Source organism: Lissotriton vulgaris, chromosome 9 (assembly GCF_964263255.1).
Source record: "Lissotriton vulgaris chromosome 9, aLisVul1.2, whole genome shotgun sequence".
NCBI lineage: Eukaryota > Metazoa > Chordata > Amphibia > Caudata > Salamandridae > Lissotriton > Lissotriton vulgaris.
In genome coordinates, this window is record NC_141697.1 from 133,390,101 (window position 1) to 133,404,854 (window position 14,754).

At 44.8% G+C, this 14,754-nt stretch overlaps 1 protein-coding gene across 1 annotated transcript in view; it reads left to right on the forward strand.

Moving 5' to 3' along the window:
- The window catches only part of CHP1 (calcineurin like EF-hand protein 1), a 195,942-nt gene that overhangs the window by 120,045 nt on the left and 61,143 nt on the right, over positions 1-14,754 (forward strand). The window contains exon 4 of the mRNA XM_086937194.1: positions 11,286-11,410. Within this exon, the coding sequence (XP_086793320.1) occupies positions 11,286-11,410 (125 nt within the window). The remainder of the gene's footprint in view (positions 1-11,285; positions 11,411-14,754) is intronic.

Consider the following 14,754-nt stretch of genomic DNA (forward strand, 5'->3'; position numbering starts at 1 on the left):
CGTTTGTGAGTGATTCACTGGACTCTTCTTCCTGAACACGTTCATCTATTACTAACTGGCCTGGTTCATGCTCTTCGATCTCTTGATTTTCTTCCGCATGAACTTCTGCTTTGACTACTATCTGTCCCTTTCCAGTCTCCTCTGGCTCAGGAGGAGGAGTGTCGATGACTTGTTCTGTCCCTACTTGCCCTATTCCCTGATCAGATGTTATGATGGCTTTGATGATCTGACCTTCTCCTTCTTGTTCTGACTCACCTGCACTGTCCCACTCACTACCTAGGTAAGAGTATTTTCTGGTTCTTATTGGATCAAGAACCTGGTCATCAGCAGGAAACCATTCAACTTCTTGACTTGTGCCTGGTAGTTCGATGTCAGCGGGATCCGGACCCTCTTCTGGAGTCTCCTCAGCTGGACTACCTTCGGCTTCAGTCGCGTTTTCTCCAGTCACCTTCTTCGTGTGACTTGCATGGATCCACTTTGGTACACCAGCACACTTCACAGCAGTTGTGGTGACAAGGATCACTTGTCGAGGCTTGCCCCACTTCGGTTTAAGGCAACTCTTCCGGGTATGTTTCTTCAACACTACCCAATCACCTGGTCTCAGATTGTGTGCTGGAGTTGTAGGCCATTCGACAGCAGTCTCTCCAATCTGGTGAGAGATAGAACGCACTTGGTCACCCAACTGCCTGCAGTATTCTAGCACCATATCATCAGAAATACTTAGCAGTTTGTGTCCAGGTACCCATGCCTGTCGCATCATTCTTCCCATCAGCACTTCATGGGGGCTCAAGCCTGTCTTTCTGTTTGGAATACTTCTCAAGCTCATCAGCACCATGGGCAAAGCTTCTATCCAGTTCATTTTTGTGGAGTCACACAGTTTTGCCAACCTGGACTTGAGAGTGCCGTTTATCTGCTCGACTATTCCAGAAGCCTCTGGATGATAGGCACAGTGCAGCCTTTGCTCCATTTTGAATGCTTTGCAGAGTTCTTTTAGGACTTCGTTTGAAAAATGTCCACCTTGGTCTGTTTCAATTGTCTCAGGAATTCCAAAGCGTGGTATCAGTTCCCTAAGTAATAATTTAGCTACAGTCAGGGCATCATTCTTCTTTGTTGGATAAGCCTCCACCCACCGGGAAAATAAACAAACTATGACCAGGACATATTGATATCCTTTGCACAGGGGCAGTTTTATGAAGTCTGCCTGCATCCTAATGAAGGGACCTTCTGCTCTCCCAATGGTACTCTGTTCCACTACTGTCTTCTTTCCTGCATTGAACTGTTGACACACTAAACACCTCTGACAAAGTTTGTCTGCTGTGCTCCTGAATTTTGGACTGTAGAACACCTTTTCAAACATTCGGCACATGGCATCCCTCCCAATATGTGTTGGTTCATGTATTATCCGTGCCATTGCGGTAACCAGTCGTTCAGGTAGTACAGGCCTACCAGTCACGTGGACCACAACACCATCTCCTTTCCTGGGTTGACATTCATCCTGCCTCCACATGTCCCTTTCTTTCTTGTCTGATGTCTGTTGTAATTCTCTCAATTCATCCCATGTTCCCAATCTTTCAAACAACATCAGTTGGCAGCTGCTTTCACCTCCCCATAATTTAATTAGGAGGGACATTTTGTGTCGGGCGCAGTACTGGGCAATTTGGTCAGCATATCTGTTTCCGGCTGTCACCTCGTCATTTCCAGATCGGTGAGCCGCACACTTGACCACAGCCAATTCTTTGGGCAATTGGATGGCTTCTAGTAAGTTTTGTACTGGTTTTCCATTTCGGATAGGAGAACCTGAGGAAGTCATGAATTCTCTTTGCAACCAGAGCTGGCCGAAGTCATGAACAACCCCATAACAGTACTGACTGTCAGTATATACAGTTATCCTTTTGTTTTTCCCAATTTTACAGGCTCTGGTTAGAGCAATGAGCTCCGCTACTTGAGCAGATTTAACTTCGAACAGATAGGAAGCTTCCAGGGTCTTTTCCAATGTGACTACAGCGTAGGCTGCACTCAAACCTCCATTCTCATGTCTCAAGCATGAACCATCCACAAACATTTTGAGTTCTTCATCAACCAAGGCCACTTCTCTGATATCAGGACGGGGTTTTGTGCTAAATTCAGTCAAGTCTATGCAGCTATGGTCAATTTCACCTCCTGCCTCTACATCAATGGGAAGGGGCAATAGAGTGGCAGGGTTTAAGATACTACATCGGGAGATTATTACATTTTCTGCACCAATGAGAATCCTCTCATACTTAGTCAGCCGACTAGGGGTGAGATACTGTGTCTTGGTTCGGGTGAGCAAGATCACAACTGAATGTGGAACAAACACAGTGACAGGATGTCCCATCACAATGTTCTCACTCTGCTCTAGGCTTGTACAGGTAGCAGCTACTGCTTTCAGGCACCCAGGTAATCCAGCAGCCACTGGATCTAGGGCGGCCGAAAAGTAGGCCACGGGACGTCTACTCAGACCATGTTCCTGGGTTAGGACCGAGAGCGCACAATTGTCTCTCGTGTCGCAGAACAGTTCAAAGTTCTTAGAATAGTCAGGCATTCCTAAGGCTGGAGCTGTGCACAGACAATTTCGCAATGTTACCCAAGCAGTCATGCATTCATCATTCCAACAAACTGGGTCTTCCGCTCCTTTCTTTGTCATGTTAATCAAGGGTTTAGCTATAGCCGCGAAACCCACGATCCATTTTCTGCAGTACCCAACAACTCCTAGGAACATTCTTACTTCTTTCTGTGTTACTGGTAGTGACATTTCTCGAATTATCTTAATTCTTTCTGTAGTGACTTTCCTGATCCCTTTCTCTATTTGGTGTCCCAGATATTTTACTGAGGTTTTGCAGAACTGTAATTTGTCTGGTGAGACCTTATGTCCTCCTTTTCCTAGGTGATTCAGCAGGGCAATGGTATCAGTGACACAGTCGTCTTGACTTCTTGATGCCACCAGTAGGTCATCTATGTACTGTACCAGGACAGACTCTTTAGGCAGTACTAAGGATTCAAGACATTTCTTTAGGATCTGGTTGAAAATCGATGGACTTTCGGTGTACCCCTGGGGGACACGATTCCAGACATAGACCTGGCTGTTGAATTCAAAACTGAAAAGGAATTTGCTTTCGGGATGCAATGGGATGGAAAAGAACGCATGGCACAAGTCTATGACAGTGAACCATTCCGCCTCCCAAGGAATTTGATACAGTATTACTGCGGGGTTTGGCACTATGGGACAGCAAGGTACTACAATTTGGTTTACCTTGCGCAGGTCCTGCACTACCCTATACTTTCCGCTAGGCTTCTTAATTCCAAGTATGGGTGAATTACAGGGACTACTCATCACTTCCTGAATGATGTTTGCTTTGATCAATCTGTTTAATTCCTTTGCGACTCCTTCTTTCACTTCTGCACTCATTTTATACTGTTTGGTATTTGGGTATACAGCATTTGCTTTTATAGTTATTTTAACTGGGTCTACATTTGGCATTAAGCCTACATCTTTCCCAGTGAAATCCCAAACTTCAGGTATTACGCTTGATTGCAGTTCTTCAGGTAGACTTTCAATGGACATGGGCTTAATGTCGGTGTCAGGCCTTAACAACATTAATTTATACAGGCCATCTTCATCTGGGGTCTGGATTTCAACACCATTTGGTGAGCAAAAGATGGTGCAACGCATTTTGCACAACAGATCTCGTCCTAATAGGTTTACAGGACTGGAATCACAGACCACAAATCTGTGCATTTCCTTGAAATTTCCTATGGAAATTTCCATAGGTTCTGTTACCGGAGTACTGATTATCTGATTTGAAACTCCCACTACTTGGATAGCTTCTCCCGAGAGGGGTAGGTTAGGAACGTCCGCTGTTCTCACAGTAGAACGGGTAGCACCAGTGTCCAACAGAAAGGTGACATCTGTCCCTTCAACCTTTCCTTCAATGTATGGTCCAGTCTGGTCTACCGGTAAGGAGGCACCAAGCACGCACTCCTTGTCCTCCCCTCTCAGGCCCCGTCAGTATTGATCATCGCAGAGAAAAGTATCATTTAACAGGTACTGTGGAATGGGTGCATTTCTTTCATTCTCTCCTTCCCACACTTCGACCCTTTCATTCTGTTGACCCTGATTCCTAAAATTCTGTCTAGGTGCGCGTGGCACCGGGGGTTGATTTACCTGCTGTTGGGTCTTTCGGATCCCCTCTTTCTGCACCTGTGGATTTAAACCATTTACGGGGGCATTACCAGCCTGCAATTGCGGACATTTATCTCTCCAATGTCCCATGTGACCACATCCGTGACAGGGGAATTTTTCCATAGCCTCTTCCCTATCTTTACCCGGGGCCTGCCTCCACCCCCAGCATTCGGATTTGGAGCATTATTACTGTTAGTCATTTTACTTAACTGTTTTTCTTGTTGTTCAGCTAATTTCACCTGAGCCCACATAACTTTCTCCTTTAGGGCTTTCTTTTTGTTCTCGATCTCATCTTCGCAGTATTTAGCATATTTGAGAACATCATCAATGGGTTTCCCTTGCCAACTTATTTTGTTATCCCTAATCCACTGGGATATTTCAGGTCTCAATCCTAACACGAATCGATAACAGAAATGTGTCATATCCTTCAGGTCCACATTATCGATTCCACTGTAAGTTTTGAAGACCTGCAGTAACCTTTCATAATAGGAGTGGACTGATTCATCACGCTCTTGGGTAGTTCTATCTATACGGGTCCAATCAGTTTCTTTTGCGGGCACCTTATTCTTGAGGTACTGTATGACTTGCTCATACTTCCTCATTACTTCAGGTGCGGGAGCTCCTGTTATCTCGTCTCTCGCATATTCTTCGCTAGGCCAATCAATTTCAATTTTGCAGTCGGTCCACAAATCTACAGGGACCACAATGTCGAAAAAACCATCCAGGTCTTTCAGAAGACATTTCTGAACTTTTATGAAGCGTTCGACCTGTCGGTACCAATCAACTGGTTTCTCCCGTAATTTTGGAAAGTCATTGGTAAAAGATACTATATCTTGTCTGGACCAAGGGACATGGACATATTTTCCCCCTGGGACTTCCCTCATGGGACACAATTTTTCTGGTTTGGCAGCTTCTTGTAAGACGTACTCAGCAGTCCGTGGTCTCTCCTTGCTATCCTCCTTTTTCTTTGCCCATCTGGCTTTCCACTTGTCTAGATCTCCCCATTTCTGTGCTAAGTTTATCAGTTCTTTAATCTGCGTCTTCTTCCCTGCGGTATTCAGGTTTTCTAGATCTTTGTCTGAAAATTCCACTCTGTAGGATTTCTGTAGTACCTTGGATCTGCTGATATCTATTCCCATACAAACTGCTGTGTCCATTAATTTGTCATAGTATATTTTTGCGTTCCTAGTAAGATGTTTGCACATGAACAACAACTCATCTTCCTCTCGGACATTCAATCGATCTAAACCCACATTCCCTGCGCTCAGTTCTTCTAGCTCTATTCTTAGCTTATAAATATCTAGTGGTTTCGGATGAGGGGTTCCCTTTTCTAATTCTCGGGTCCACCTTTCTATTTCCTCGGGAGTTACCACTGTCGCACTTTGAGTTCCTGATGAGGACTCTATTAGTACATCTTTGTTCCCAGTCTGAGTTCTCATTCGAGACATACTAGGTCCCTGCTCCCTATTGGGCAGATCCATCAAGGAAGCCATGGACTCACATTCACTTGCTTGGTCATCAATAATGAGTGGTTCCCTTCTGGGCGGGGGCATCATCGGGGTTATGACTGGAGTTTTAGGAGTATTCATTCTGTCCCCATATAGAGGAAAAACTGGACCAATGGTTACTGGAATCGTCAGGGCTTCAGGATTTGGATTTATCTGAGCTATGGCATGTATGAGATCATTCCGCTGTCCTCTCAGGGCATCCCTTTCCTGCTCGTGTAATACTCGATTCATGGGGGGATCCTGTATCATTTGGGGTACCAGAGAAGGATATAAATTCGGAGCAGATGGAGTGGATAAAACTAGTCCTTCCCCAAAAGGGTTATAATTCGGGACCACGGGGTCGGGTCTACCAAATCCCTCTCCTCCCGCTCTTCTCTGTTCTATCCCTGTGGAATCGGCTTCACTAGTACTTCTTCTTCCTGAAGGTCTCAATGGAGTAGTTGAGCTCTGAGATCTGGCTTCTTCATTATAAGGCGGGGGACCTTTCATAAATAAGTCCTCTAAGAACTCATCTTCCGATTCACCCAGGGGCATCATGTGTCTGGTTTTCTCAGTACATTTCTTCCCTCCCGCCATTTCATTAGCTCCGAACATGGGGAATAACCCTTCTACCATCATATTTTGTCTCCACTGTTTCAATTTCTGCTCCTTGGTTTCTTTTACCATTTTTGGATACCATCGGGTCACTCCTTTGTCCATCCGGGGTCTGTCTCGCTCTAGAGCCTCAATTTCCCATTCCTCTAAAGCTTCATACTGAGTTAATCTAGGTCTGGGATGTAATTCATTCATTCGGGTCCTTAGGTTAAATAGGATTCTCCCGTAAAAAGTACCATCAATGGGAAAGGCTAAAACTCCATCCTCCGCAGTGTACTTTACCCAGTTCTCTAACCATACACAGGTATGATACCCTTTCTCTAACCTCATGAAAGAGGCTGGAGTATTTGGCGGAGGAATGATCACGCCCTCCCTAGTTCGTACGGGTTTGTCAGTTTTGAAGAAATTCTTTATTTTGCTGACAAATGACATTTTTCTCTTTCCTCCGTACATGTTGTGAGGTCTGCCTTTTCTCATCAACTCTTTATGACACCCTAGATTTCGTGGATCAGGCAGAAAATCAGGGTACCACATACACCGCTCGTAACAACCTATAAGCTCGGTGCGGAAAATGTTTACTTCGTTTGTGCTTCCAATGCTAGCGCGACTCCAATTTCTCAACAACCAATCAGTGCAGAGGTTGTAAAAGTTCTTGACCAATGGGTGTGCGGCCTTTTCGCGAGACGCGTTCTCACGCTCAGGCACTCACCCCTCCCTTACAATTTCGGTCTTCACTACACACCCGCTGGTTTAACCAATCCCAGCGCGGCACGGAGTGACGTCAGAGCAGCCCTTCGGCTGTCTCCCTCCTTTACAAGGTAACGGAAACTTTGTATTTTCTCTAAGGTGCTATTGTTAATTTTAGTCAACAACGTATAACATTCGCCATTGTGTAGGAGTGTTCTAAAGAGATAGAAAGTTCTTCTTTTACTGCAAGTAAACCACTTCTGTCTACTTTTCATACACTTCGGATAGACTTCTCTTGCCTACCCTCACGCAAGCATCAGAAAACCTGCTATTACCCAGTCTCATCCACTTCTTTCCGGGATATATACTAAGCCTGGGGTTCGTCAGCGTTTCCCTTTGCTATCATACAAGCTCCGATGACTCTATTACTCCCTTAGTGTGACCCTTACTAGGTGATATCAGACCAAGGTTTCTATCAGAAGTCCGTCACTTTCATTCATACAGTTTTCTGAAAAAGACCTAATTAGCGCTTCCAGTTCCACTTGAACCATGCACTAACCTTTCCTCCCTACAAATGACCTCAGAACGCGATGGATTCTACTCACCATCCGTTATACAATTCTCCGGGGATTTCAGACAACACTCAACAATCACACACAATTGGTTAACAAAACATATAATATTTAGCAGCAATACATATATAAAGTCATTTAAAACAATTTTGAAATCGATTTCTTTTGCAATAAAATATTTAGTAACACAATCAATATTAAAAAAACCATTTTAGCAGCACATTTATTTTTCACGGTTTATTTTCTAACTATCTTATCTACCTATCTTACTAGTCCTAACCATTCCTCTGCTTACCAGAAATTACTGATAGAGCGCGCGGGTCACCCGGCTCACCAAACTTTTCCACGCACTGGGCCCTGGCGTGATTATTTTCAATGTTAACGTTTTACTGGGGTGAACCAGGTGATTTCACGCACGCTCCTATGAGTAATCGGTTGGGTGACTCTTACACCACATACTATTCATGTACCTGACTTACCACAGGCACATTACTCCTGACAGATCAGGAGCTAGCAGTGGACAGGTGATAAGGGTTTTCCTAAAAGGGAGAAAATTCTGATTTACACATTTAATACCTTTAATATTACTTTAATGTATAATGACCACAGACACCTTGATAGTTTTAAGGGTTTTATATAGTATAAGTTTAGGACGAAAATGCCATTACAAGGAGGCAAATGCAAAGTAATAAATCAATGATCAGTATTAAGACCAGAATGTAGCTCTGGATCAAAGTGAGTATCATAGAGTAAAAGGGAACACTATAGGGCATGAATCATATGGACATTTATCTAATACAGTTTAATCTAGGGCAAGGACGTGAGGAAAACCTAATGTTTGACTTGATAATTTTATACTATTTCCTAAACCTTATGCTATCTTACTAACTTCACGGCAATCCTACTAAGGGAAAGGGAATAAGTGGAACAAGCTAGATAAACAGTCGGGTTTAACAATGTCCTATAGGAAGGGTAAAAGTGGAACATTTACTAATAATCAATTGCATGAAATTACATTCAAAAGAGATATGGAGAATATCACAGGCAAGATTGCTTTAATCAGAGGAGGAAAAGTTGAGAGTAAGTACAGACAGACACCTATGTCAATAGTTACCTAGGTGAGAATGAGGACTAACCCTGGCCACGGGTCAGTTGGGAAAGAACGGGACAAGGACCCTCAAGGATTCAGGGAATACCAGAAGGCGAGCAGGTACAGCTCATGGACAGTCAGGACAGGATACCCCTCAGGTCTGGGTCAGGACTGGGTTCACCAAGGCACGACCAACCCCTCACAGCATCGGATGCAACGCCAGCGTTACCCCCTCTTCTGCACGGAATCCGCCAATAACCCCGATTGGGTTTTCGAATCTCCCAGCAAAGTGCTTCGCTTAGCACTTAGGACTAATTTCCACCCCTTGGAGTTTGTGGAAAGTTTCAGGCAGAATGCTCCGCAGCACTCTGTATCAGGCACCTATAGAGTTCGTAGGGTCAGTGACAGGTCTGCTAGTCGGACAAGTCGGACAATTTCTCTAAGCTAAGCTAGGCTATTTATACAAGTTTAGATTCCCAAGACCACCCATAAATGTTGCAAAATGACAAAGTCCCATCTTCTGATTGGTCAAGGGAGGTGGTTTGGTCATAGGTACCACCTATACTGCACGTGACATTACCCCTCCCCCTAACACCTGGTTCCCAGGCCTACGTGTGGGAAAGTACAATAGTGAAGAAAAGGTTTGCAACATTGTTGCGCATTTCAGAATACAAATAGTACATCTTCAAGGGCAAAGGTGCGCCTGGAAAGGTCAGTCCCCTTTTCAATGGCCAACTGGCCAGGTTCCATTGCTGCACGTCCCAGATCTTTGATCACGTGATGTGGGATACGTCAGCGTCAAAATGGATTCCATCCTCAATTCAAGGCCACATTTACGCGGTACATGAAAAGTAAGCGAAAACAAATTAATAACACAGAATAAAATGAATACACTGTACACCATGACCAACTACTCTTAATCCCTTATTTTATAATACTTATAGCATTAAGAGTTAGTGCAGAAAAGATGCATAGACAAAAGCGGCTTAAGATAGCATGAAGCATGATTAGTGACAAGCGGCCATTTTAACACTACTGCGCATGAGCGAACTTTTCCCTCCAGATTGCGAGTGCGTCACGTCACATGGGTATGACCGACGCATGCGCAGACTGGATTTCTGCAAAGCGGCCATTTTATTAATGTGCAAGCTTGATTATGATGAAAAACACATAGGCAAGCCTCCTAGGGACACCCGTGTGTTGGGGAAATACAAATAAATGACAAACAATCAGAGTTAGTACAGTTATGATTTAAGCCGAGGTTCATGAAGAGAGCAAGTCGCATTACGTGCGAATCCTTGCTCCATCACGCACACTCCACTGACTCGCCGTCGAGGCTAGAATCACCTTCAAGCTCCTCATCCATGCACACAAAGCCCTCCACAACACCGGACCAGCATACCTCAACAGCCGACTCAACTTCCACGCACCCCAAAGAACCCTACGATCAGCCCAGCTCTACTACGCCATGGTTCCCCGTGCCAGAAAGATCAGATTGGGAGTCTACTCCTTCCATCGCCCAGAGCCTGGAACGCCCTACCACTTCACCTCAGACAGACTACATCACTCTCCATCTTCAGTAGAAACCTCAAAACTTGGCTCTACGACATACCCCCCCCTCCTTGATGGACTGGAACCTGCACCTCCCCAGCTCCTTGAGAGCCTTACAGGTGAGTAGTTGCGCTCTACAAACACGTGATTGATTGATCCAAGTCTGGATTGTCCTCCCACCCTCCTATGTGTTTGTATTTTCCAACTGCCCTCATCCGAGTCTGGATTGTCCTTCCGCCCTCATCCAGCCTGGATTGTCTATCATCTTACGTTTTTAAAAGTACCCTGTAAATATGGTTCAGTAGAGTCTCCTTCGCCAAGTTAGATATTAAATGGCAATTTTTGGATGAAACGTGATGGAGTACTTTCATTTCTAGGCACAGTTAATGTCTATATTAGCACTAGAATCTTGTCAAAAATAGGAGTTTTTTAAGTGGCACGCGCTCGTACCTGCTCATATTCCATATTTTTGCTGTCCTAAGGCTTGGCTAATCTTTGTCTGTTTTGTCTGTTCTTATGCGAGCCAGATAACTAGCGCCAGTGTGTTTCCTTGATGCCGAGAGTTTGTCATAAATGCTCCTTCCTACCTCAAGTCTCTATCTCACCGTGAAGCTCTCACATTGACTTTGTTATATTTTTCTGCGTTATTATGAGAAAATGTGCTCTGTGATGTAAGGTGTGAATCGAAGCGTGCGTCTTTCCTTGCATATCCTTCTAAAGTTACTCTGTTTCCTCTAAATATCATATTGCACGAATGTGACTTGTACTGTTGTTGCTACATCATCAACCTTTAACAAAACATTGCTATACAGTGAGTACATACTAGTGAAACTGCAAACAACAACCTGCTTTGTAAAATATATGTAAATGGTAATGAACACACAAACGTGGGCTATGGGGGAGCGCAAAAGCAGAAATATGGCAGATCAAACAACAATCTACGGATTCTATTTGTCGGTCTTTGCCATGCTCTTATGTCTTTATAGGTGTTTAGGCTTGCGCCATCACCATATCCTTGATCTCTCTTCCCGCTAGGTTTGCTGGAGTTCTACCTTCTCATAACTCCTTCTCTTTCATCTTAGGGAGGACCAGGTGAATTTCCGTGGCTTCATGAGGACGTTGGCCCATTTCCGTCCTATTGAAGATAACGGGAAGTGCACAGACGCGGGTAACGAGCCACTCAACAGCCGCAGCAACAAGTTACGCTGTAAGTACTGCCCTTGTTGTGTGCGATGTATTGCGCTTCCAGCAAAACTGAATGCCTCCCTCTCTGCATTAATCTTTTCCCGGCAAATTGTTGGTTGTCTCCCTCTCTGCATGCATCTTATCCCACAAGTTGTTGGTTGTCTCCGTCTCTGTATGCATCTTATCCCACAAATTGTTGGTTGTCTTCCTCTCTGCATGCATCTTATCTCGCAAATTAATTGTCTCCCTCTCTGCATGCATCTTATCCCACAAATTGTTGGTTGTCTTCCTCTCTGCATGCATCTTATCCCACAAATTAATTCTCTCTCTGCATGCATCTTATCCCAGAAATTAATTGTCTCCCTCTCTGCATGCATCTTATCCCACACATTGTTGGTCGTCTCCCTCACTGCATGCATCTTGTCACACAAATTGTTAACTGTGGTTGCCAATAAATCCTTGCTAACCACTTTTTTGGGATGATCAGGTCAGAGAAAGGCAAGAACTAAAAGCTCACTGCCTTCCACCTGCACCACAGCAGCTGAGACAAGTGGTCAGACAGTATTTCTTATTGTGCAGGTGTGGGTGGAAAGGGGGGCGGAGTATGTTGGACTGGGACATTCACGTTTAGCTTCGTGTCAACAGAGATCATGACATGGCCAATGAGTTCGCCCACTTCAGTTATTCGTTCTTTTGCCTGTGAGTGATGGTGTTCTTCCCAAGCACAATGTCATCACACATAGAGAAAGTAGTACCTCTCAGTGCCATGGATCTAAGGGCAAATTAGACTTTTTTTTTTATTTTATTTAAACCTTTCTAAGTGCCTGACAGCTCCCAAGACACTGCTGGGCCCTCGTCTCCGCTTGCCGTTATGCTCTTCTGCAGCACCTAGTCTTTATTCCTTCACTCTCCTCTAGAACGAACCCTCATCAGCATAAGTCAACCTGACCCACGTACTCTTGTTTTTGGTCTGCCTGGCTGCTCTACTGTGTCAGGCACCCCCACACCGGGCTGGATTACTGGCCCACTCATCAACACCTCTTCGTTACACCTCTGCAGTGTATGTACTATGCAGGCAAGCAGCAGGCCCCATCTATACACATCCAGCCAATGAGGTGCTTCAGGTGAATTAGCAATGGGCATTCATTGGCGCATTCGGGGCCAATTTCGACGTTGAAACCTGTGGAACCTGCGTGTGTGGCAGCCATTGTGGGCGGATGGCCGTTCATTTATTGTCAAATGACAGCCGCCCCACAGGCTGCAGCACCAACATATGACGTGACACAGCTCTTTTGATGCCACGTGTCCCTCTAGACCTGTGCTGCCCTCTGTGTCCAAGTCGGCTACTGTCTCCTGCCTGGTGCCGCATGCTGCTGGCTCCTCGTCATTTTAAAAGATGTACATTGTCCCAGCCCGTTCACACTCTCAGGGCTGGCCCCTTACAGTCCTAAAACAGGCCAGTCGCTTTGCCCGATAATCCGGTCTAACACTGTGTGTCTTGTTAACTCAGAATATTGGCCTTTGCATTACATGTATCTGATGCAAAGAGTGAGCGGCGCATTCGGGCACCTGTAATTCTGCAGCCTAGTAACACGCAGTTCATACTTCCAAAGGAATAACCTGCTCGGTCGCGTCATGAACCCCCGCTTTAGCAGCTGCAGCGGGGGTGAAGTTCATGATGGGCAGCTCGGCAGACAACGGCTCATACATAATGTGGAAGGGGGGGTGTCTGAGTGAAGGATGGATGGGTGTGTGAGTGAGTGAAAGGGTGGATGTATGGGTGAGTGACAAGGTGCCTGGGTAGATGAGAGGATGGATTGATAGAATGGTCTTTTAACCAGCACAGATCATTCAGGGGTGGTATAACAATGAATAACGTCCTCCTGGAACAGGTTGAGCCTGTTGTATACCTGGGCATCACTTTACAAAAAGACATGGGATGGAAGGATCAACTGGACATGTCTGCTCTAAATTCCGCCAAAACGCAGGGGCTGTTAAAACCCAGCACAGGCTGTCATACACCAAACCCATTAGCCCGGTCCTAGAAATATGAGTCAAAAATGTTGAGTTCCACGCTGTATGGGGCAGAGTTGTGGGCCTTTGAGAATCTTAGGTCGACCTCTGTCCTAGAAACTAAGGGCCAGATGTAGGTAAATATCAGTTACCGATTCTAAAATACCGAATTTTGCCGATTCAGTATTTTAGAATCGGTAAATGATATGTAGCTAATGATTCGGTAAATACCGATTCGGTATTTACCGATTCGGTACCACCCATTCATTCCTATGGACCTCCAGGCCCATAGGAATGAATGAGAATTACCGATTTGGTAAATACCGAATCTGTAAAAGGGGGTAGACTTAAAAGGGTGGCAGGGTGTCACATCGACACCCTGTTGCACCCCTATATAGTGCATGGGTGCCCATGTGGCACACATACATGCCCTAAGGGCATGTATGTCTGCCACACGGCACAGTTGAAAAAAGCACAACATTGCTTTTTTTTAGGGTTTTCGATATTTACCACCAACTTGTAGTTGGTGGTAAATAACGAATCCTTACAAGTGAAAAGCACTCACTTTAGTGCTTCCTACACTAAGCATTCGGTAATTTAACGAATTGGTATTTAAGAATTTGGTAATTTACTTATTCCTTAAATTACCGATTCGGTAAATTACCGAATCCTTAAATTAGGCCCCTACATCTGAAAAGCCTAATACCGGTCGGTAACGGCCGAAATTCGGTCATTTCGTCCGTTTCCGACCGGTATTTGGCTTCCTACATCTGGCCCAAAGTTTTTAAGGAAAATCATAGGCGTCCCACAAAGCACCCCCTCGGGCCCCTTGTTGTATGATCTTGGTAGGAAATCCGTAGTGGACCTGGCTAGACTTCGCCCAATTTTATATTGGCGGAGGCTATGGACCACAAAGGAACTCGAACACTATGCGTCAGGCATTATGGATATAATCTTGACAGATACCCAACACAGAATTAAATGGTTTCGGGAAATTAAGTCCTCTCCTCCAAATGATGGGTATGAGTGCCCTATGGACAGATCCTGCCAATGCCTTCTTTCCCTCTAAAGAAGTACTAAAGGCAAAATACTGTGAAATGGTCTTCTGTAACATGTATTGCAGCCAATCCTCTTCATCATTAACGGGTAAATTTATGGAATTTAAACCGACACCCCGTTTTAAAGAATACTGGGACATTATCAAAAAACCCTTTGACCGGAAATGATACTTCCAGCTTAGGGCAGGTACTTTGCCTACTAGATCCTTCACTGTAAAGTGGGGCAAAGTTAAATGCCCTTTTTGCTCAGAGCAAATCGAAACAGTAGCACATGTCCTATTGGCTTGACCCGCAT